Raw genomic sequence first — 22,435 nt, 5'->3', positions numbered from 1 at the left:
TTCTATCCATTTCTTCTTTGATAAAAATATGAAAGGGCCATAATAACACCTGTCTTACCTGATTTACAGAAGGACTATTGAAGGATTGAATAAGAGAGTATATGTTAAAAGCTCTACATAAACTGCAAAGTATTAGCTACATAAATTTAAGAAACTATTATTGCTACTAAACAGCATCACTGACTTGTTTCACATAATAAATGTGAGACCTGGGCATCAGCAGGAAAACACTGAACAAGTACAAGAAGCTTCTGGATCACAGTGATTCTTGAGGAGGCCTCAGGAGGGATCTTGGTGATATTTCATCAAACACGTAATATACTGAGCACTTAACCATCTAACAGACTTGATATGAGACACAGGATCTCAAGAACATGGTAATGCTCATTACTTATATGAAGTATTCAAATCAGCACTGGCTGATTTCCTCAAACAGGAAATGCAGCATTGTTACCTTAATGAGGTCTTCCCTGGAGGAAAAATTGGAGACTAAGTAATTTTCTCTGGTTTTAGTGTTGGTGATGGATACATGCAGTCGATTCTGGGCCAGGCTGTGAGCGTTGGAAGGAAGAATTGACTCCATACCACTTCTACAGAAGAGAAAGCGATCTGCATTATTCACCTTCAATTATTGAATGCCTCATAAATATTTTAGAAGAGTGAATGCTGAGCTTGCCACAGTTTGTACAGAGGCATCAACATTCTGTCTTCAATACTTTGGGGCAGAATATACTCTCTATATACCTCAGTCGGGCCATGAAGTCATAACCAGGCGTCACTGCCCCAAAAGACTGTCTTCTGATTTCTTCAGCAAACTTGTATGTAAATTGGTTGCATTCCTGAAAAAGAAAATTAATAAGTAACCCTATGTGTTGTTAGAAAAAAAATCCACTTCCAAAACTCAGTGCCCATCACACAATGCTCTGGATTCTATACAGCCAAACCTCAGACTTAGGGAGCCACACTGTTTCACAGGTGAGCAAAGCACCCACCAGGCGTGGGCCTCACCCACCATTCTCAGGCCATCTGCAAGTTATATGTTCTCACAATCTCAATTCTTGTATTTTCTTTTTAAACTACCTTAAAGGGCCTGTGCTCACATCGGAAAAATCCTTGAAGGTTCAATTTGAATTCTAATTGAGCACATTCTTCAAAAGATTTCCTCAACACAATTAACTTCCTTTCCTTCCCCAATTCTGTGGCCTCAAAAGCAGTTTGATTAAAACTCTGTAACAGAGCTAATTACTAATGACACCACCAATGACAGAAGTGGTGATGTCTATGGTTTGCACGGATTAAATCAGAGTTTTGGAGATTAGTCTTGGGCACTGGTATTTTACAAACGTCCCTCAGGGGGTGCTTGTGGGCACCAGGACTGGGATTCACAGAGGCTGATTCTGTCAGTTTTTCTTCCCATAACCCTGCAAGGTGGGTTTAACCATCCCATTTGACAGGTAAAAGAACTGAGGCTTGAAGAGATTAAAAACCTATTCTAATATCTTGCCAAAAAATGATTGTCAGAAAAAATAAACCCAGGTCTATCTTTTATTAATTAACTAATTAATCAATTAATTCCAGCAACTGACTGGGCCACAGGGCTACTGGGCTAGTCACTGGGCTCTGGGGGAAGCAAGAGAGAGTCCCTGTTCTCATCTCCAAAAGCAGATTACAGAGTGCTGTGAGAGTCCCCATGAAGGTGTAGTAGGAAGAATCAAGGCCTCTCCCCTCCCCTCAAAGATGTTCATATTCTAGTCCCTGGAACCTGTTACTATGTGAACTTCCATGCCAAAAAGGACTTTGCAGATGTGATTAAGTTAAGGATCTCGAGATGGTAAGATGATCACAGATTATATGGGTGGGCCCAATATCTTCACAAGCGTTCTTAGAAGGAAAAGAGGGAGGCAGGAGGGTGAGAGTCAGAGAGATTTAAAGATGCCGTGCTTATGGCTATAAAGATGAAGGATGGACCCAGGCGCCAAGGAATGTGGGCAGTTACTAGAAACTGGACAGGGCAAGGAAGCAGATTTTCCCCTAGAATCTTTGGAGAGAGAGAGCATGGCCCTGCTAACATTTTAATTTTAGCTCAGGAAGACTTTTTCAGACTTATGATGTCCATCACTGTAAGATAATAAATGCCTGTTATTTTAAGCCACTAAATGTATAGCCATTTGTTACAGCAGAAACAAATACCGTGGGTATCACCTTCGAACCTCAGGGGTTGCCAAAGGCTTCTCTTCAATTTGACATCTGGGTTGGAATCTAAAATTTGCATAGGAGCTAGACAGGGGATAGAGATGTAAGAGGACACAGTAAAAACAACAGCAAGAAAAACCCACAGAAGGGCACAGAGCTGAAATGTTTCATGGAGAATTACAAGTAAGGCTATTCCACACAGGGCCTTGTGATGCATGCTGAGAAAACTGGGCCATACTATCAGAAGTCAATAGAGTTCCTGTGGGGAATGAGATGCTCAGATTTGTACTTGGGTAATATTATTCTAAGTGCTTCAAGGTGCATAGACTGTAGGAAGCTGCAATGGATACAGTTTAACCTAACAGGAAGCCACTAGAAGCTTCCAGGTGAGAAATGAGGACAGCCCCCCAAAATAGGGTGTTTGTTCTACTAAGTTAGACTGTCCATCTAGGCTATTTCCTTGTATGAATTTTAGTTGCACATACATGTATTATATTCCTGACCAGACTGCAAATTTGTTAAGGAGTAGACTTATTCATCTTTGAGTTCCCCACTGTGGCTGGCACCATGCCTTCCTTGCAAATTGTGAGGGCAGAGGAAAGGTTTGCAGCATTGAGCTCTTACATATCAATGTCTAAATTTGCCTCCCACCGAAAATATGCCCAGAATCAGGTGTTCCTCTTAATTATACATGCATAAGCTCGGAAGAAGATTAATTACACACGTATTTGTCACAACAGTGAAAAGCTTGAGGAACTTACCCCATCAGTGAGAACTGAACTAACACAAATTGAATAGGTAGAAAAATTTGCTACAAAAACTCAAAACAATACTACAAATGAATTATTTCAAATGCTATTTTAAAAGAAATAAAATAACCTTAAGTTAAAAGGCTATTGTGGCTGAAAGATTATTTTGAAAAAGGAGAAACAAGGATGTCCTAAGTAAACAAAGAGAATAATTTCCCACCTTCCCATGGAAGTATCTGATAAACACTTAATTTTTTCATCACACCAACACAATAAGACAATACAACTGAGTCTCCAGTTTAGTGCAAAAAATAAACAACAGGTAGTTTGAGTTGAAAATGATTATATTAAGTCTTAAATACAGGTAAATTATTCAATATCTTAACATTGCAGAATTTCAGTTAAATGGCTGCATTTTGGCAGTATATCCAAATCATGTTAATTCTAAATCACACAAGACATTTCTAAATTTGTTGAGGGTTGGAAGCCAAGTCTACCCAATTCCAAAGCTTAGTATTTGCCCTAGCTAAAGGCAAGACTGCACTAAAAAGGAGGAAGTGACTCCCTAGAAGCCTGCTGTTTCAAAAAGGAAACTTCTGAAAAGGCGCTAGCTTGCAACTGAAAGCATATGATTCTGCTAGTTTAGGGGGCGTTTTCACACCTTATTTATACTTTTCCTGACTCAAGATTCTCATCCTGTGTAATCTCTAGAGTTTTTAATCACTTTTCTAGTTCCCTGTAAATCAACCATAAAAAGAAAGGAAGGAAAGATAAGTGGATTTCTGAATAACTGGCCTCAAATCCAGCTTCCATTTGATAATGAGCTCACAATAGATCTGAGAATGAGATTCTGATGTTTAAAACTGGGTAGTTTTGAAAATTTAAATGTGACTGAAATTTACTTTTGGGCATGAGTGTGTTAAATTGCTATTTTCTTATTGTTCAAAGTCACTAGAGTATGTAAGTAATTAACATATAATATTCTCCAACTAGCTCTCACAGTCAGCAAACAATTGATCACTGTCTAGATAGCAGAAAACAGATTTTTAAAAATAAATTGCATTAAATAAAATACCTAATGAGGGCTTATTTTTATTATTTCTGGATAAATTGCTTGGAACTCAGAGCTTCCTCTTACTGTGAGGATTAAAAACAAATTAAATTCTCATACCATTCCACTTAATAGAAATTTCATGCCCACATTTTAATTTATATATCTATTTGTAAATAGCAATGAGCAGAGCATTGTAGGCCACATGTTCAAGGCCTTGAAAAGAGGCCCTATGTTTTCTCATCATTACAGAAAGAAGAAATGTCCTTTGCTTGAAAAGGATCAGACCTGGAATCTTAAGAATAAATAAAAACTCAAGACATTTTATATCCTTATTTCACTGTCACCCCAAATAATCTTCTATTCCACATCCAGGGTACATATCCCTAATGATTAAATTTTAAAGGAAAAGTCTTAACCTTTTCTGTTTCCCAGGCAAAGGATTATTTCTCTGTAGAGATAACTTAATAGAGTCAATACTCATGTTTTCTGTTCACTCTTAATTTCTTGATGAGGAGCACAGCGTAGTGACTACTTAATTACCTCTATTTTTTCTGGTGCTGTTAACAGGACAGAAGCAACCAAAGATCCCGCAGAAGCTCCAGCAAAGGCCTTGACATCCTTCAGAAGCTTGTTGCCATGTCTGCACAGTGCAGATGCTGCCCCCAAGTGGTAAATGCCCAGAAATCCACACGCTGCAAATGACAAGTTGATGTGCTTCATTCTAGCTGCGGAATAAGCAATAAAAAAAAAAAAGAAAGAAAAAGGAATGCTATAAGTTGGTATAGTTTATTACCTATACCACGTAGTCTTGTGCTGATAATTGTTCCAAGGCTTTCTTCTAATATATCATTCTCTGTTTTAAGCACAATCGTTTCAATTCATTCTAATGAAACACAGGAACCTTTCAAGAAAAACTTTTCCATCATCATCTTGACCAAATAGTCATATATACATTTTAAATTATAACAGTCCATATTTGTTCATTACATAGAATATGCAGCCTGCTATTTAATTACTTAGAAAGAAACAGATGTATAACTTCCAACTGGCAAGGACATTTGGTCTTTTTTCTTGACCTTTTGAAACTTTTTGTGGGAGAGTAGGGTGCTACTATGGTGGGAACAGAAAATTATTCGAGATTGTACCAAATTACAAATAAATAACACATTTACTCTTCGTAAGTGTACTAGAAGATTTCAAATATAGGTCCCTGCTCCTGTCCCTCACTTCTATTGTGAGCATCCATATGTTTTAAAACACTACCTACAATCACTCCATAATGCAATAAAGTTATTGAACAATGAAATACATTTCATTGTCAAGTGCCTCAAGACAAACTGAGGTCATGACTGGCGAAGTCAACTGAAGGCTCCATGAAATGTCAGCCACACAACTTTATACTTGCAACACATCTATATACAAAATGCTACGTTTTCCTGTGCCTCGGTGGGCACCATTTGCTCACGTGAATGAAATCATGACCCCACACGGCTCCCCACTCTGAGGTCCTCAGAGTTTCCTCGGTGATCCATAGGCCCTCATTCAGAAACCCTGAGATCAGACACATGGCCAGGACCTCGAATTTCGAGACCTAAAACTGCTTATTCTGATGCACCTGCCCAAGTCCGGGTTTTGATTCCATTTTGGCAGATGAGGGCGGAGAGGGGATCGGGTGGTCAGTTTCCAGGTGGCCAGGCCTGACCTGCGCAGGGGCAGTGCCCGGCGGCTTGGAGGAGGCAGGGCAGAGGTTGCAGCCGCATCATCCCCTAGGCAGCACACTCTGACCCTCCCGACCCTCGCCGGACCCCGGTGTTCCGTCGTACCAAGTAGTCCTGAGGTACTTCCGAGTTGAGCGGTCCCCTTAATCAGAAGGCCGGGCCTGACCGTCACTCAACGAGGCTCCGCCTATCAGGGCCGGGCCACTATTGCTGGGAGCCCGCCCAAGAAGGTCCTACAGTGAGAGTTAGCACCGCCTCCCCGCGCAGATCGACGACGTCATTGCACCGACGCAGGTGACCGCCCCGGTCTCGCCTGCTGTATTTAAACCTCTGGACGCAACATGGTGGCGCCCGCTCGGCCGTCGGCCGCTCGACCGAAGTATCGCCGAGTGCAGGCAAGACTTTCTAGTGTAGAATCACGCTGTCTTCGGACACCTGGAGAGGCGTTTTAACCGCCCCCCTGTGCCTTTCAGCTTGACTTGCCGTTCTGGCCCTCACCTGTGAGCCTGCTGAGTTTTCATCACCCTCATCGGCTGTGCTCCGGAAGTGCCTGCCCCTTTCGGGTCTGTTTTCCGGAAGCGGTTCCTCTCCATCCGTCCCTGCTACCCGCCTGGGCGGTCCACTTGCCCCTGAGGGCGGAGTCCAGGGGCTACTTGGGGGCAGGCCACCCTGCTGCTTTCCAAAGCCTACCTTTGGTTTTTCCCTACTTGTCTTTTGGGGGTTTTTTTGTTTACTTTCTGAAAGTAAAAAAGGTTTATTTTTATTTTATTTATCAGTATTACACATACAGATGTTTTTCCTTAAAGTGATTGAAATTGTATTCAAAACAAAATATTCATTTTAAACTGTCATGATTTAGAACAGAAATATACACATACTACCTTAACCTCAACGTTTCTATTAACTGTGTAACTTTAAACAATTCATTTTTAGTTCCTAAGCTCATCTGTGGAATAAAGTAATAAATTCAGCCGTTCTATCATTTTTTATTAAAACTATAAAATTCCCTTAAATTGATAGGTATGTGAAAAATACACCATTTTTAGTATCAATTTTACATGATGCTTGCAACTTTCATTCATTCACTAAATGTAAATGTATTTATAACCTCCTACATTTTTTAACAAGTAAGTCTGTGGAAATGAAAGACCTATGCCTTTGGGCCGCTTTCACATCCTCATTTGGCCTTCTGCTGTATGACCTTGGACAAGTAACATACATAATCTCTGGGAGCTCCCCAGGTGGTCCGTCTGCAGGATGAAAATGATAGAGCTCCATGTAAAGCTCATGCCACATAAGGAGCCCTCAGAAGATAGTCTCTGCTCCTTCCTCTGGTACCTCTGACTCTGGTCAGACTTGAGAAGCAGCTTCAATAGTAGCCAAAATGCCGGACATCTCCAGCCAAATGTAAAGGACTGACAATTCACTCTCTCTCCATGTAGTGTCTTCCCCATCTAATCCTAATAACCCAGCCTGGAGGAATCTCAGGCTTCATGACTGAAGTTCTCCAGGTCCATGGTTTAAGGACAAAGATTTATTCTTATTGAAGCTATGAAGGAGAATCAGATGCGAGTGTCTCTACCTTCAGCAAAACAGGGAGGATGGGTGGAACTCTCCAAACTACCTCTGCCTTGGGCTTTTTCTCCCTCTTTTGGAGTGCTACCTCTGGCACACAACACTTTCTGTAAGTCCTTGACATGATGACTAAGGAAGAAATTTAGTTTTTAATTCACATAAACTTCCAAAACAGCCAATCCTAGAAACACACTAATGCCTGAGCATAGCATAACTGTATTACGCAGAATTCTTTACTTAAACTAGAATTTAGTAAAGGGAAGGAGAAGCGTGCATCAGGGAAATACAGGAGGACATACTCTTCAGTCCTTCAGCCTTTCTCTGTCCTCAAACTCTTTGTGATTGAGTGTTATTCTTCCCATATGAGCATCCTCCAGGAAGCTTGTGAGAAAAGAAGAATCCCAAGCCTCCGCTTAGATCTACTGAATAAAAATTTGCATTTTACCAGAATCCACCTGGTATTGCTATGCACATTAAAGTTTGCAAAGCACTTGTCTAGCTCCTGTACTGGAGTTACGGTATGTTTCTATACCTCCAAAATTCACACATTGAAATTCTACCCCCCAAGTGGTGGTGTTAGAAACCGAGGCCTCTGGAATGGAATTAGGTCATGAGGGTAAGAACCTCATGAATGGAATTTGTGCTCTTAGAAAAAGGAAACGAGAGAGCCCTCTTTCCACCACATAAGGACAACAACAATGAGAACATGGCAATCTGCAACCTGGAAGACGGCCCTCCCCAGAACCTGGCTATGCTAGCACCCCGATCTCAGACTTCCATCTTCCATAACTGTGAAAAATTTCTTTCTTTTAGTCTATGGTATTTGGTTAAATAGCCTAAATGGACTAAGACAGGTCGTCTGGCTTAAAGTGATGTAGTGGCATCAAAAGTTTGAGAGACTAAATCCACAGAATCACAATCCGGGGTGGTGGTGTTGGCAGAGCAAGTATTTCTTGCATTTGGACACTGCTAACAGATTGATTCAGAAGACAAATGAAAAGTTTATCACTGGGCAGTCTGGATGAACACCACAATTTTGGTATCTTTTGCTTAAAGGAAAAATAAGGACACCTGTTAATTTTACACCTGGCTGACAGACTGAGAGATCCTACCAAATGTAAATCTCATTGGAGCACCAAAATGCTCCATGATTTAACTTTGAAAATTTTAAACTTGCTTCTTTCTTACTCTCTTCTACCTCATATCATATTTCCATGTAACTAGTTAAGAAGTTCAGCTTCCTAATGTAAGGAAGAAGATTGAATTCATTCGCATTTGTCTTTGTCATCTTAGTGCCAAGCATAGTACTTGGCACATAGTATATGATCAATTAATATTTGTTTTGGATGTTGGATTTAAGTAAATTACCATTGTGATCTGAATATATAGTAATTTAATTGCCCTTTAAAACATTTTTTGGTAATTAATTTGCTTATTTTTTGCTTTTCTATTTGTCTTAGTAATTTAGTTTTGACGTGGTATATTTAGATAGCCATTCATCACATAGTTATTAAGCATTTATTGTATAGCAAGTGTGTAGAGCAAGTATTGTGTTGATACAGGGCATACAGAATTGACAAGAATTCAGCCCTTATCATTAGGGATGCAGAGTCCAGCTGGTAGGGAGACATCTGAAGTTTAATTACAGAAGCATAATGATGTGCACTTGCAAAGACACACACAGGTGCCCTGTGTGTGCACACTGAGCTAGAGAATAGCTCTGGGAGACATCTATAATAAACAAAGTGTCCCATAAACAAAGTGCCCAAGCCTCATGACTCCTTTTACTGTTCAAAGCTTCCTCCTGTAAGATTTTATCATGTATTCCCCTTAAAGAAGGAAAGAGGTACATGGATAAGGGATGCTTGCCCAACCTCTGACGCAGGGGCAGGACCTTATTTCAGAATCTTTAAGTCTAATCTCTTCTTCCAGTCTACTCACCTAGTACTGTTGTTTCATTTTTCAATCTTGGCATCTTAACATATTAATACTTCTTCTTGTCTGGCTTTCCATCATCGTCACTTCAATACAGTACCCTTATCCTCTCTCCTGTTTACTATATCCTCATCTTTGTCACCTCTTCCCAAAATCTTGCAAACTGAACTGGATGAACTGTAGAGATTGGATGCATGCGTTTTAATTCCAGAGGAATATGGTCACACTGTTGGAGCACATGGCACTGCCCTTTCCCTGGGGCCTCAAGGTAATAACTCATGCTGGCATGTCCTCTGTGCCTAGTTTAAGTGATGTCTTGTCTTGAGACCACCATGGAACTCAGAGAAAGGGACTTTTACAATCTTGAGATAGAACTCCCCATCTGAAACCACAGAGAGAGGAGCTGCCTCCTTCCCACAAATGGATATCTCTAGGGACAAAGTGAGAGAATATGTGCAAAAGGTAATCAGCGAATGCCACCATGTGGTGAGAGCCAGCATGAAAATAGAGGCAGCTTAGAGGGAATCTGAGCTGACAATTGGGGAAGGGGGTGAGTAGGGGGCAGACCTAAGCCTAGGTGTGGTGACAACTCTTGAGCCTGTAGATGCAAGTATAATATACATTGAGCTGAAAAATCAAGAAGGTAAAAATTTCCTGAGTGTTTCTATTGTTGTATTAGAATTCCTTAATTGTAGTGCTTGCAGCTGATGTGTTCTAGGTAAGTGTAAGAACAGGTAAGCTTTCAAAGTATTCATACCTAAACTGTATATTCTATATTCCTGACTCACTTCCCCCACTGAACTCGCCCATTTCTATTTGCTTTGCTTAGTTAGTTGGTTAGTTAGTTAGTTAGTTAGAATTGGGTTTCTAAAGTTTTCAAGCCTTGCAAGTTTATATTAGTTCTTACTAATATAAGTGCTTTTTACAATGCATGGAGTTATTTTCTCTCTAATAGAAATATGCTGCAAAAACTGGTTACTAGCCAGGTGTGGTGGCTCACATCTGTAATCTCAGCATTTTTGGAGGCATAGGCAGGAAGATTGGTTGAGCCTAGGAGTTCAAGACCAGCCTAGACAACATAGTGAGTTCTCATCTCTCCAAATTTTTTTTTTAATTAGCTGAGTGTGGTGGTGCATGCCTATAGTCCCAGCTCCTCAGGAAGCTGAGATAGAAGGATCGCTCGAGCCAAGGAGTTTGAGGCTGCAGTGAATCACAATTTTGCCACTGCACTGCAACCTGGGTCACAGAGTGAGACCCTCTCGAAACAAAGCAAAACAAAGCAACCGATTACTTAAAGGAATGCTGAGTTAATCCTTTCTAAATGAAACATTTTTTTTCAAAAAAGTATGTGTTACATATATATACCATATTGTATTACATATTACTGTTATATACATGCACACATATTTATATAAAAGATTTTTCTATGCTAACTATGTGCCTTAGTCCATTTGGGCTGCTATAACAAGATACCACAAACTGAATGACTGATAAACAATAGAAATGTATTTCTCACAGTTCTGGAGGTTGGGCGTTCCAAAATCAAAACAGTAGCATATTTAGTGTCTGGTTATCTGGTTGGTTCATAGATGGCACCTTCTTGCTGTGTCCTCACGGTGGAAGGGGCTGGGGAACTCTCTGAGGCCTCTTTTGTTAGGGCATTAATCCCAGTCATAAGCCTCCACTCTTATGAATTAATCACCCCCCAAAGGCCCCACCCCCAACACTACTGCATTGAGGGTTGGGTTTCAACATATACATTTGAGTGGAAGGGCACACACATTCAGACCATAACAATCTGAAAACATAATTCAAGATAGACATCCTTAATAAATATAATTTATTTTTATTCACTATATCTGATGGCATGGTGTTGAAACTAAATCTCAAACTATTTCTATGAAAGAGAAACTTTTTTTTATATGTAAGACTTACTGGGCAACCCTCTTTCAGATCCTCTCCCACTGCAGGAGCTTTTCAGTATTCTTAATAAATTCTTGCTTTCTCAAAATAAAAAATGACTTATAAGTTTCATTTCAATTTAGTATGTGAAGGATTTCAAATATAATATTATCCATTGTTTTTATTTGTATATTAGAATTATTTAATTACAATGCTTGCAATATAAGATAAAACATATAAGTTTTCAAAGTTTTCATACAGTATAGTATATAGAAAACAAGTTCAGGTTTTGGGTAGCCAGGTGGTGAGGATGGGGTATCAAATGCATTACCTAGTCTTACATATTTTTAGAAATCCTAAATCAAAGAAAATCTGTGTTCTCTGCTCTATGTACTTTGTCACAAAACAGCTGTGCCCTAGACATGGCTGCTCATCGTCCCCCAATTGTTCAGACATAAATAATCCTTTCTATTCTTCAAATAATTTTCTTACCATGGACAGGATTATTGGGGAAATAATATCAATGTTGAATAAGTGATAAAACAGGTGGACAGCTTCAGTGCCTTACGCTTTATCAAACTTGCCAAAATACTCTTTTAATTTGGAGTATAGGATCTAGTATTTTCTGTCATAAAAAGTAGTACTCTAGTTACTAAAACATTCAACTATCTAATCACCTCATTTCAGAGACAAAATAAGGATTTGGGTCTATTTTGTTTTATAAAAATTCCTTGTTTTTCTGTGTACCTGCTCCTATTTACTGGAATCTTATTATTAATAATTAGTACACTTACTGTCTGCCTGCTCTATGTCAAACTTTTATATACATTGTCTCATATCACTTTTACAGCATGATGAAGGGTAGAGAACTATAATAGATGAGAATTTAGAGCTTGAATAGTTTTCCCACATCCACACAGAGGAGGCAGATATTATAAGGCCAGGTTTCCCTGATTCTAAAGCCTTTGCAAAGACCTCCTTCCCTATGCTCCTTCAGAAATGACTTAGCATTGTGTGATTTGGCTAGTACAAGTCTCAAAATCTTACTTCCTTCAATTCTTTCTCTGGAAAGAATTTGTAATTGGTATTAAAATTTGGATACTTACAAATTTACTAAAACAATAAGTCCTTAATAAATGTAATGTATGAATTCATAGCATTTACAGAACTTACTCATATTTTGAAAAGAACAAAAAAGCAAGCCTAGGAATGAATTAAAGCTACCCTTCTCAATCAATCAATTACAGCAGAAATGCTTTGACTCCTCCTTTTCCTGGAAGCTGTGTCATAAAGTAGGTGATTGTAAAGCAAACATAATTTCCATTAGGAGCAATGTTATAAAATGAGATTATGCTATTGACTAAGATCTTAACTCCAAATAAATCATATATCTAATCATTTGTCTTCATGTCTTAGCTCTCTCATTAAATAAAACTTAATGACCATCTAATATGTGAAATGACCTGAGCTAGGCATTAGAAAATATATATTTTAAAATCTTAAGATAAACTTTTATTTAGTTCACTGTTTTTTCTTGCTACAATGTCCTTTCACATTTCTCTATCCCATTAAGCCTTACTCATTTTTCATAACCTAAATCAAAATCTACTTGTGTAATATATTCAACCACCTCTGTTCATCCAAACCACACCCTCATCTTTGTTACTATGCATACATCATTGCTATAGCATCTCTCACCGTTTATTTCAGTAAGAGATGTGGTTTGTGATTGCCACCACTTTCTAGGTTCAGAGTTCATCTGGAGCAGGGATTGTGTCTTGTACTTCTTGACTTTCTTCAGCATCTAGCAGTTAGCTAAAGCATAGTAGCTAGAATCTTTATTCTTCATGTTTCCGATTTCTAACTGGCTTCAGAGGGGAAAAATGTGCTAGTTTAAATAATCGAGGAGCTAGAGGTAGGGCTAACTGCAGATATGGCACTCAGTGAATGCTGGAGGGCCATTATTTTGATACTTCCTTTCTGTGTTTCTTTACTTAGTTTTTGTACAAGCAGGATATCCTCAAGAAGTTGCTGGCAGCCCCATCTTCTACTCTTGTCCGTGGAAAAGCCCTTTCATTGTCTACCTCCCAAACTTAGAAAAATACTCCTGCTGGTTTGATTTTCATTACATGTATGTCCTTGGGATAATCAATGTGAACAGCAAATTATGATATATGATGGTTTGAGCCCATGACAAGATGAGTGCGTACCAGGCAGACAGTGGGCAAATATGAATGGACGTACTACAGGTTCATAGACTGTTGGGTGGGGAAGCCTCCCTAGGAAGAGGCCTGGCAGACTAAATCAACTTGTCCATGCCAGTATTTGATAAATATTTGTTGAATTAAATGACAGCAAAAAGCAGCTATAAGCTTTATATAAAACAGGACAATTTGTTGTAGTCCTTTAGATATATGGTACACATTCCATTAACACACAACAACAGGAATGCAACTGTGATGTTTGGTGCATTGAAAAACTAGTTGCAGTCCGGGCTCGGTGGTTCAGCCTGTGATTCCAGCACTTTGGGAAGCCACGGCGAGTGGATCGCTTGAGCCCGCTGGTTCAAGACCAGCCCAGGTTAACTTGGCGAGAGCTCGTCTCTGCAATATAACAAAAATTAGCCAGGTGTGGTAGCACGCGCCTGTAGTTCTGGCTACTTGGAAGGCTGAGGCGGAAGGACCACCGGAGCACAGCAGTTTGACACTGAGGTGGCTGTGAGTGTGCCACTGCACTCCAGTCTAGGTGACAGAGTGAGACTCCAACTCAAAAAAAAAGAAAAAGAAAAAAGAAAAACTAGTTGTGATATTAGATATGTTCAAATGAACAGCAAATATTATTTGGCATCATTGTTACCCAGCATTGAATTAACTATAGTGTTGTTTAGCTTCTTTGAATTTTTTTTTTTCTTGCTCTTGGTATAGAATTTTTTAAATTTAAAAGTACTACTGATATGGATTTTTCAGGTCAGCCTGGCTTCTTTGAATTTTATGGGCTGTTTTGGATGTGAGAAGTGGCATCCAACTCTTGCTTGCCAAGTCTATGTAAGTGGATGTGGACGTTTTGCTGTGATAAATTTTCCTGTAGGAAGCTGTGGTACTTTGAGCCATGGCAAGAATCTCATCTCACACATAGGGTGAGAGAAGTAGATGCTAAGTTAATGTTTGTTTTTCACATCAGTAACAATAATGATAATGTTCTTCCATCAAAAACTTCATAGAGTAGGAGGATGCCAAAGTTCCCTCCATCATCTTTTTTTTTTTTACTGTTTTATATTTTTATTATACATTATACACTTTCCCAGTCTTGTGGGGCAGGGGAGGAGTTACATATAGCAGAAAGAACAAAGATATGTTGTAAGAAAATAGAAAAAAATGTGGCTTTCTTCGAAAAGAGAGCTATCTTTAGTTCTTTAACAAATTATTTCATTGTGCATTGACAGTCCCCAGGACATATGATGGAAAACAGAAGAGTGACGAGATGAAATCGCTTTGCCTTATAATAAAGAATTTTGAGATTCCTTGAGCAGTGAAGGAGCCAAAGAGAAAAGTGAGGGAGCCAGGAGCAGGAGAAAGGACAGAAGACTGTGGGAAAGAGAAAGGTCCCATTCAAGCAAAGGAAGCCTAGGACCTGGGAAAGAATACCAGGGAGAAGTTCCCAGCACTGATAATTTCTAAGAGATATTTAAGAACAAGAATGACTCATATGCAGTCTTATGCTGTTTGCCATGTGTCCTGCCAGCCCATAATGCAAACCCCTTTCCATTACACTCCTTGATGTTAGTCAAATCTCATCCATAAAAACGCCTGTATGAGTTGTGTTTTTATTAAACATTTTATTTTAAAATTGTGGGGTACAGTTAAGGGTTAGGTATACAAATATGCATCGTTCAGGCACCCTTGTTGATAAGGGATGTCCCCCCGTCCCCAGACAGATAATGACTACCATTATTCCCACCACCCTTGCCCTCCCTGTCCCCCCCCCATAGATTCCCACCACTGTCGATCCTTTTCTTGTATTACGATATATGTTCAAGGTCCACTTATGAGTGAGAACATGTGATACTCAGATCTTTGTTGCTGTGAAAGATCACTCAGTATTATAGACTCTAGTTCTATCCAGGTTGCTGCGAAATTCATGATTTTCTTCTTTTTTATGGCTGCATAGTATTCCATCGTGTATATGTACCATATTTTTAAAATCCAGTCCTCTTTTGACGGACCGCATGGTTGGTTCCAGGTTCTTGCTATTGTGAACAATGCTGCGATAAACATACATATGCAGGTAGGTATCTTTTCTATAGAGTGATTTGAGTTCTTCAGGGTATATTCCCAGTAGGGAGACTGCAGGGTCATATGGGAGGTCGATATTTAGAGCTTTTAGGAATCGCCACACTGCTTTCCACAGAGGTTGTACTAGTTTACACTCCCACCAACAGTGTAGAAATGTTCCCTTTTCACCACATCCCCTCCAGCATCTGTTATTTTTTGAGTTATTGATAATGGCCATTCTGACTGGAGTTAGGTGGTATCTCACCTAACTCTTCTTGATGATTAGTGAGGCTGAACATTTCTTCATGTGTCTGTTGGCCATTCATACGTCTTCTTTTGTGAAGTGTCTGTTCATATCTTTTGCCCACTTTGTAATGGGGTTGTTTGTTTTTTTCTTTTCAGCATGTTTGAGTTCCTTGTAGATCCAAGATGTTAAGCCTTTGTCAGACATGGAGTTGGCAAATATTTTTTCCCACTCTGTGGGCTGTCTTTCTGCTCTCTTGATGGTTTCTTTGACTTTGAAGAAACTTGTCAGTTTAATGAGGTCCCACTTGTCTATCTTATCTCTTATGGCCCGTGCATTTTGAGTTTTGCTCAGAAATTGGATGCCAGTTCCAATTTCCATAAGGGTGTGTCATGCATTTTCCTGCATTTTACATCCAAGCTTACCATCAGAGGGCATTTTGAAAAACACATTTAGTGGCTGTCCTCTAAGGTGTCCCATATTTTGTTTTAAAGCCATAAATATACTATTGACATAAACTTTCACAAATCTTCTCTACAATGTCTTCACTGAATTTCAAACACAAAAATAACATAATATCCCAAGTTATACAGATGTATTCCTTGTTTGGAAAACTACAAAATGAGTAGGTAAGAATGGGTCAGAAGTCTGAGATGGAAATCACAGTGAAATTTTGAAAGGACTCACATGTAAAATGTGGCTGTAATTTCAAGGTATCTTACTGTGACTTGAATTCTCAAAAAACGAACAGTGAAGTAGGAAACTAATAAAATAGGAAAGTACTGTGGGAAAATATTTGTTGAATTGTGTGGACCAATTCAGTTATTCCTGGGGGAAAAAAATTCCCAAGTTCTAGTGAAATGTCATAGATTCCTACAAGCAGATAAATTTAAAATAATAAAGAATATAGAATTCACTCTCTCTGAAGGAAAGAGATGACAAGATCAAAGTTGTCGCAGCAACATTAATTACATAGGGAAGCCTATCTCCAGGTATACCTGTCTAAGATTAGTTTTCCAATTCTAAATTTCCAGGTGGAACTTGGAGAGCCATATTTATGTCCTTTTAAGCACCAAACTTTCATTTCTCTATTTTATTCTCTCTTTCTTCACCTTGGGGGAATATGATCCCACTCTTAAGATACATAAGAAGTGCCATATTAAGAAAGTAAACTTTTCATAATACTGCCATTTGAGTAGTCGTATAACACATTCACATTCCACTTTAAAAGCAACTATAAGCCGGGCTCGGTGGCTCAGCCTGTAATCCCGCGCCTTTGGGAGGCTGAGGTGAGTGGATTGCCTGAGCCTGCGGGTTCAAGACCCGCCTGGGCAGCGAGACCTCATCTCTACAATAAAATCAAAAAATTAGCCGGGCGTGGTAGCGCGCGCCTGTAGTTCCGGCTACTCGGAAGGCTGAGGCGGAAGGATCGCCGGAGCCCAGCAGGTAGAGGCTGCAGTGACCGGGAGCAGCCACTGCACTCCAGTCTGGGTGACAGAGTGAGACTCCAACTCAAAAAAAAAAAAAAAAAGCAACTATAAAAGGCAGAACACACTAAATATCGCATGTTTCACGTTCTTTGAAAGGCTCCTTGCCTTTCTAAAACTTAATTTTCCCGTATCTTCATATATATACACTCCAAAGTTTAGAAATTTATCTGGACTCCAAAGATGACCACATTTTTCTAAATTCATCAGAGAAAAAATAATCAGATTCTGTAGGATATAGATACATTCATAAGATAACATTTTAAAGAGAACTGGGCTTCATTTCATCATTCTATGAACACAGGCAAAAAATTACAGTTTTTGTTTTATTTCTGTTAAATGAGAAATACCTTCTATCAATGTAGATAAGCACATCGGTTCAATTTTACACAATACTCCAATTTTACTTATACTTAACATCCACCCAGGCTATATTTTCATTAGCTACTGACATGTGATTTTTGAAATTGTGGGCAGTTTTCATTATGTATTTGTTTCTTATATATTTGTTTCTTTGGCCAATGTTTCATTTTTTTTAACCTATCTTAGATTGGCAAATTATTACTGTAACTTATAAAACATAAAGCCTAATCTGTATATACTTTATTTTCTTCATATTTTATGTTGTTAGAGGAAAGAAATAATGACAAATGTATGTTTATCTTTATTAACACACACTTGCATGATGTTGACTGCGTACCCCTTTCTAATCACCTTACAGATATCAATGCATTTAATATTCCTAAGAACCCTGTAAGATAAGTACTACCCTGACACTGGCATTTTAAGAATGGCTAAAAGATCCACAAAGAGGCTAAGTTGATCATTAGCAGAGCCAGGATTCATTTCTTAAGTCCTTCACTATGCTGCCTCTCCAGTGGCAGAGTCAAAAGTAGACCCCTACTCTTGGAGTGTTTACAGCAATCATTTTCATAAAGACATTGATAAGTGAAGTGAGAAGTGATGCTGTTCAGCGGCACCTTTTCAGGATCTTGAGAGGCTCATCCTCCTCCTCCAAGTCATTAAAAACTTGAGTTCTTAAGACTTAAACCTGGAGTCTCTTTTGTTGTATCAACCAGGTGATGCCATTCCCACAAACACTTTGGTGCAATCTCTGGGCCTATGGTGTTGTGATGATGTCAGGTCAGGTGATGTGATGGCATGGGGACTACTAACTCTGCCTAACTGTGGATAGAGGGAACTCAGGATGTAATTAAGGGAAAGTTCCTACCGAGCACAGTTGAGGACTGGAAGAAGGAAAGAGGGATATTGAAGCAGAAAATTGGTGAATTGGTGTGCTACTCCCCTCATTTCTCATGGTTGTATGTTGGGAGAAGGTCTAGTGGACACAAATGGAAAGGTAAAGAGTAAGCCCACTTTGGCAGGCATGGCCTTATGGGGCTGTGATACTATCATACAGTGGTTCTCAATTCTGCCGCTTTTGATGAGTCTAGGATGGAGCCCAGGCATAAATGTTATTATTGGGAGGTGGGGGGAGCCTCCCAGTTGAATCCGATGTACAGTCAAGATAGAGAACCACTATTCTTAGAGAAGTTCTCTGGGACAGCATGGCACCAGAGCCATAATGTGGGTTTGGGAGAGTTGTCTGCCTAGATTGAGAACCTGAGCTAACAATGCCTCAGCATGATGTTCAGGGGATCTAGAAGATTCTGCACATTCTGACGACGAATCACAGAAGGGCTGAGAGAGTTCAGGCCAGCCTGAGATTAGGATGCAGCCCTGGGGGTACAGAGAACAGAGACAAAAGGCCAGAGCCATGGAGTCCAGCATCATAAGCACAGCTAGTGCCCCAAAATTCCAGATGCCACCTCAGTGAACATTCCAGCAACCAAAATGAGACCAGCACAGAGCTTTTTGCTGCTTAATCAGACATCCCATCTCCTCCAGTCCACAAAGTCCTCAAAACTGTGCTCGAAACACAATTTGAAGGGACCAGTGCAAAAGGAAAAAGCAGTGGGGAAAAGTGCTGTTAACGGCTTTTCCTTACTTCCATGGCTTATCTTCCTCAATTTGTCACAGAGTAGTGTTTTTTTTGAGTTGAAGTCTCACTTCATGGCCCAGACTGGAGTGCAGTGGCACGCTCCCAGCCACCGCAGCCTGGACCTGCTGGGCTCCGGCGATCCTTCCGCCTCAGCCTTCCAAGTAACTGGAACTACAGGCACGCGCTACCATGCCTGGCTAATTTTTTGATTTATTGTAGAGATGAAGTCTCGCTAAGTTGCCCAGGCGGGTCTCGAACCCTCGGGCTCAGGCAATTCACTCACCTTGGCCTCCCAAAATGCGGGATTACAGACTGAGCCACCGAGCCCGGTCTGTCATAGAGTTTTTAATTTGCTATTTAATTCTAAGTAAAGACAAATCCAAATTGTGAATGACTAGCATAAAATTTTACCAAATTGTGAATGACTAGCATAAAATTTTACCATTCATGTTTATATGGAATGATGCCATTTTAAATGACAAATATCAGAGCATGTAAGGAGGAAGTGGGAACATCAAAATCACATAATCCATATTTTATAGCCCATTAATGTATACGCATTTCATTCTGACCTGAACAGTGAGAACGCTATGGAAAACCAGCTCAGCTGTATTGATTCCTCGTCTTCATTGGCACACATTGTACTGATAGTCTCCACCTGATGAGTAAGGACAGCCTGAAAGAAAAAGGAACTATGGGCATCTCTATTTTTTGCTTTCCTGTTGTGTCATTTTCTTTTGCTGGCCAATCCCGGAAAGTAGTTTGAAAACAAAAGAGTATAACTTGCTTTCTTGGTTGCGTGCGTTTCTTAGTATACATTTACCTTCTTTCTGCATTTAAAGAAAGGTCTAGTTCAAATGAGATCTCCTGTGAATCATGGGTCCACTGTTATTCCGTGCCCATGGGGCATTGCAGACCCTACAACAGATTAGTACATTGCTGGCGTCTTCTCTGCTCATGTGTATAGGTCATTGTCCCACTGAATGTCACTTATAAAACACAAGTTCAACAATAAAATTCCTGCAAATTTCAAGATGGTGACAACAGAGCGTTAATCCAAGTACGGGATCCTTCTTAGCACCGGGCCCTGTTCGATTTCACCAGTTACATGTCCAGGAAGCTGACCCTGCTCAGGGATGCTTTCCTAGGTATCATCTCGCAGAAAATGGGGAGAGAAGAAACTTTCTGCTCTTTTTGAAATTAGAATGTCATGGTTGTTGAATACTACTTATAAAATGAAAAAAAAATTTAACTCTCTTTGCTTTTTTGGTTTTAAGTCTCTATTCCTGAGATTCATTGCCTTAGCTAAGACTGCTTTGGTTACTCAGAGAAAAAGCAAAAAACATTGTGTGTGAATAAAGACAATTATTATTTGAATATACTTGCTAAAAGAGTAGATTTAAAGTGTTTTCACCAGAAAAAAATGATAAGTATGTGAGGTCATGCATCTGTTAATTTGCTCAATATAGCTATTCACATTTCAAAACATCATATTATACATGAAAGATATGCATAATGTTTAATTTGTCAAGTGAAAAAAAGAATATAGAACTCAGGGAAGGAGGGAAGCTAGGGGATTGGCTCTAGAAATGGGAAAACTGTCAGAAACCATGCTTTGTCTTTGGATTTCCAGGATCTTATGGATTCTCATTTAGTATCTTTACTTATCTCTTATCTTATTCTTATCTTTTACACGGCAGACCTCTGCTCTGGCATTTACATAACCTGAGTTCATGCCAATGGTACAGATATGTAGAGTCTCATTCCTCCTAGCCCATATTTCTGGTAGAGAGAATATGATTGGGCAAATGTCGCTGGTCAAGATGAATGGTGAGGGCTGAGGGGAAAGGACTTGGAAGCTTATGGGCTAGACAACATTCCTGAAGTTTTCCACGACATTCTCTGTACTTAACCAGATTCCTTTCTAATAGACAAATCATAGATCTAAATCTAAGTCTAGATATACGGTTTCCTCTGACTAATCTGTATATAATTGTTTTGAAATTGGATCACCACAGACGATGAGCACAGGTAGCAGTGACTGAGTTCACACTGTGTGCCAGGATCTTTGCTAATCATGTTGCATTCATCATCTCAATGTCCACAATAAGTTCTCTGGTGGTAGGTAAAGATACTCGTCTCAGGAACACTAAGTCACTTTTCCCACGTGGCCTGGGCAATAAAGGAGCAGAGCCAGAGAAGAAGACCAGGTTCAAAGCAGAGCTCAGAACTTGTACTCCTAACTCTTTTACCAGAGAATAAAAAACACAAGCTGGGTTGATTATATACTGTGTTGAAAAATTATTGTCATTATCATCATAGCTCCCACCTTTCCCCTACTTATTCATTAACCGCTGTCAGAGTTGAGAAAACTTCTGATCTTTGATTTTTTTCAGGGAACTCAATTAAAAAGATAGCAGCAATTAAGCACAGCAGATTCTCAGAAATGTTTGCCCTTAGTTAACAAGTGACTTTCAGAATAGCAGTAGTGTGTCCTCCAAGATTACATGAATAATCCCACAGAAATTGATACCCGTTTGGTCTGACCTGCACTGAAAATAGATTTCTTATGTTTTCAAGATGTTTATTTTCTATAACTGTTTCTTGTCTGCCCCCTGCTGGCGGATGAGAATTGAACATCGCAAATCACAGACCTAGGTAAGTAAATACCAGCAGGAAGTTACAGTTTCCAGGATTAAAGACAAGGAGATCTCACTTTCATGAGGCCTTAGTCCAGTTAGAAACCAGCTGACTCCCACTACCTGCATTTTACCATTTCTCATACAACTTCAGGGAGAGAGGTCAGGAAGTTTTCAGATGAAATTTTTATCATCTGCTTGAAGCTATGCGTGGCAGCATGGCAAGGGCTGCTTTGTGCTTCTTACCTGAGTGATGATTGAAATCTCAGTGCAAAATTCAATTTGTAAACATCCGAGCCAGGCGCGGTAGTTAATGCCTGTAATCTTACCACTTTGAGAGGCCAAGGTGGGAGGATCGCTTGAGCCCAGGAGTTAGAGTCCAGCCAGGGCAACATAGCAAGACCTCCTCTCTACAAAAAAATTTAAAAATTAGCCGGGTGTGGTGACACATGCCTATACTCCCAGCTACTCAGGAGGCTGAGGCAGAAGGATCTCCTGAAACCAGGGGATCAAGACTGTAGTGAACCTTGACTGTGCCACTGTATGCCACCCTAGGCAACCGAGTCACACTCCAACTCAAAAATTAATTAATTGATTAAAATTTTAAAAAATGTAAACATCTAAACAAGAGTAATATTGCTCATTTTTGCCCCTCTTGTCTCATGC

At 39.7% G+C, this 22,435-nt stretch overlaps 1 protein-coding gene across 1 annotated transcript in view; it reads right to left on the bottom strand.

Annotated features, from left to right (window-relative positions):
* The window catches only part of PNPLA4 (patatin like phospholipase domain containing 4), a 33,314-nt gene extending 27,075 nt beyond the window's left edge, over positions 1–6,239 (bottom strand). The window contains exons 1-4 of the mRNA XM_008069887.1: positions 6,213–6,239; positions 4,537–4,717; positions 745–839; positions 455–590 (exon numbers count right to left, since the gene is read on the bottom strand). Coding sequence (XP_008068078.1) covers positions 455–590; positions 745–839; positions 4,537–4,717; positions 6,213–6,235 — 435 coding nt within the window. The 5' untranslated portion in view covers positions 6,236–6,239. The remainder of the gene's footprint in view (positions 1–454; positions 591–744; positions 840–4,536; positions 4,718–6,212) is intronic.
* Between the last annotated feature and the right edge of the window lie 16,196 nt (positions 6,240–22,435).

This window comes from Carlito syrichta, unplaced genomic scaffold (assembly GCF_000164805.1).
Source record: "Carlito syrichta isolate Samal-C Ts95f unplaced genomic scaffold, Tarsius_syrichta-2.0.1 Scaffold312313, whole genome shotgun sequence".
NCBI lineage: Eukaryota > Metazoa > Chordata > Mammalia > Primates > Tarsiidae > Carlito > Carlito syrichta.
The sequence above is the reverse complement of the archived record's forward strand: the minus strand, read 5'-3'. Positions and strand labels throughout refer to the sequence as shown.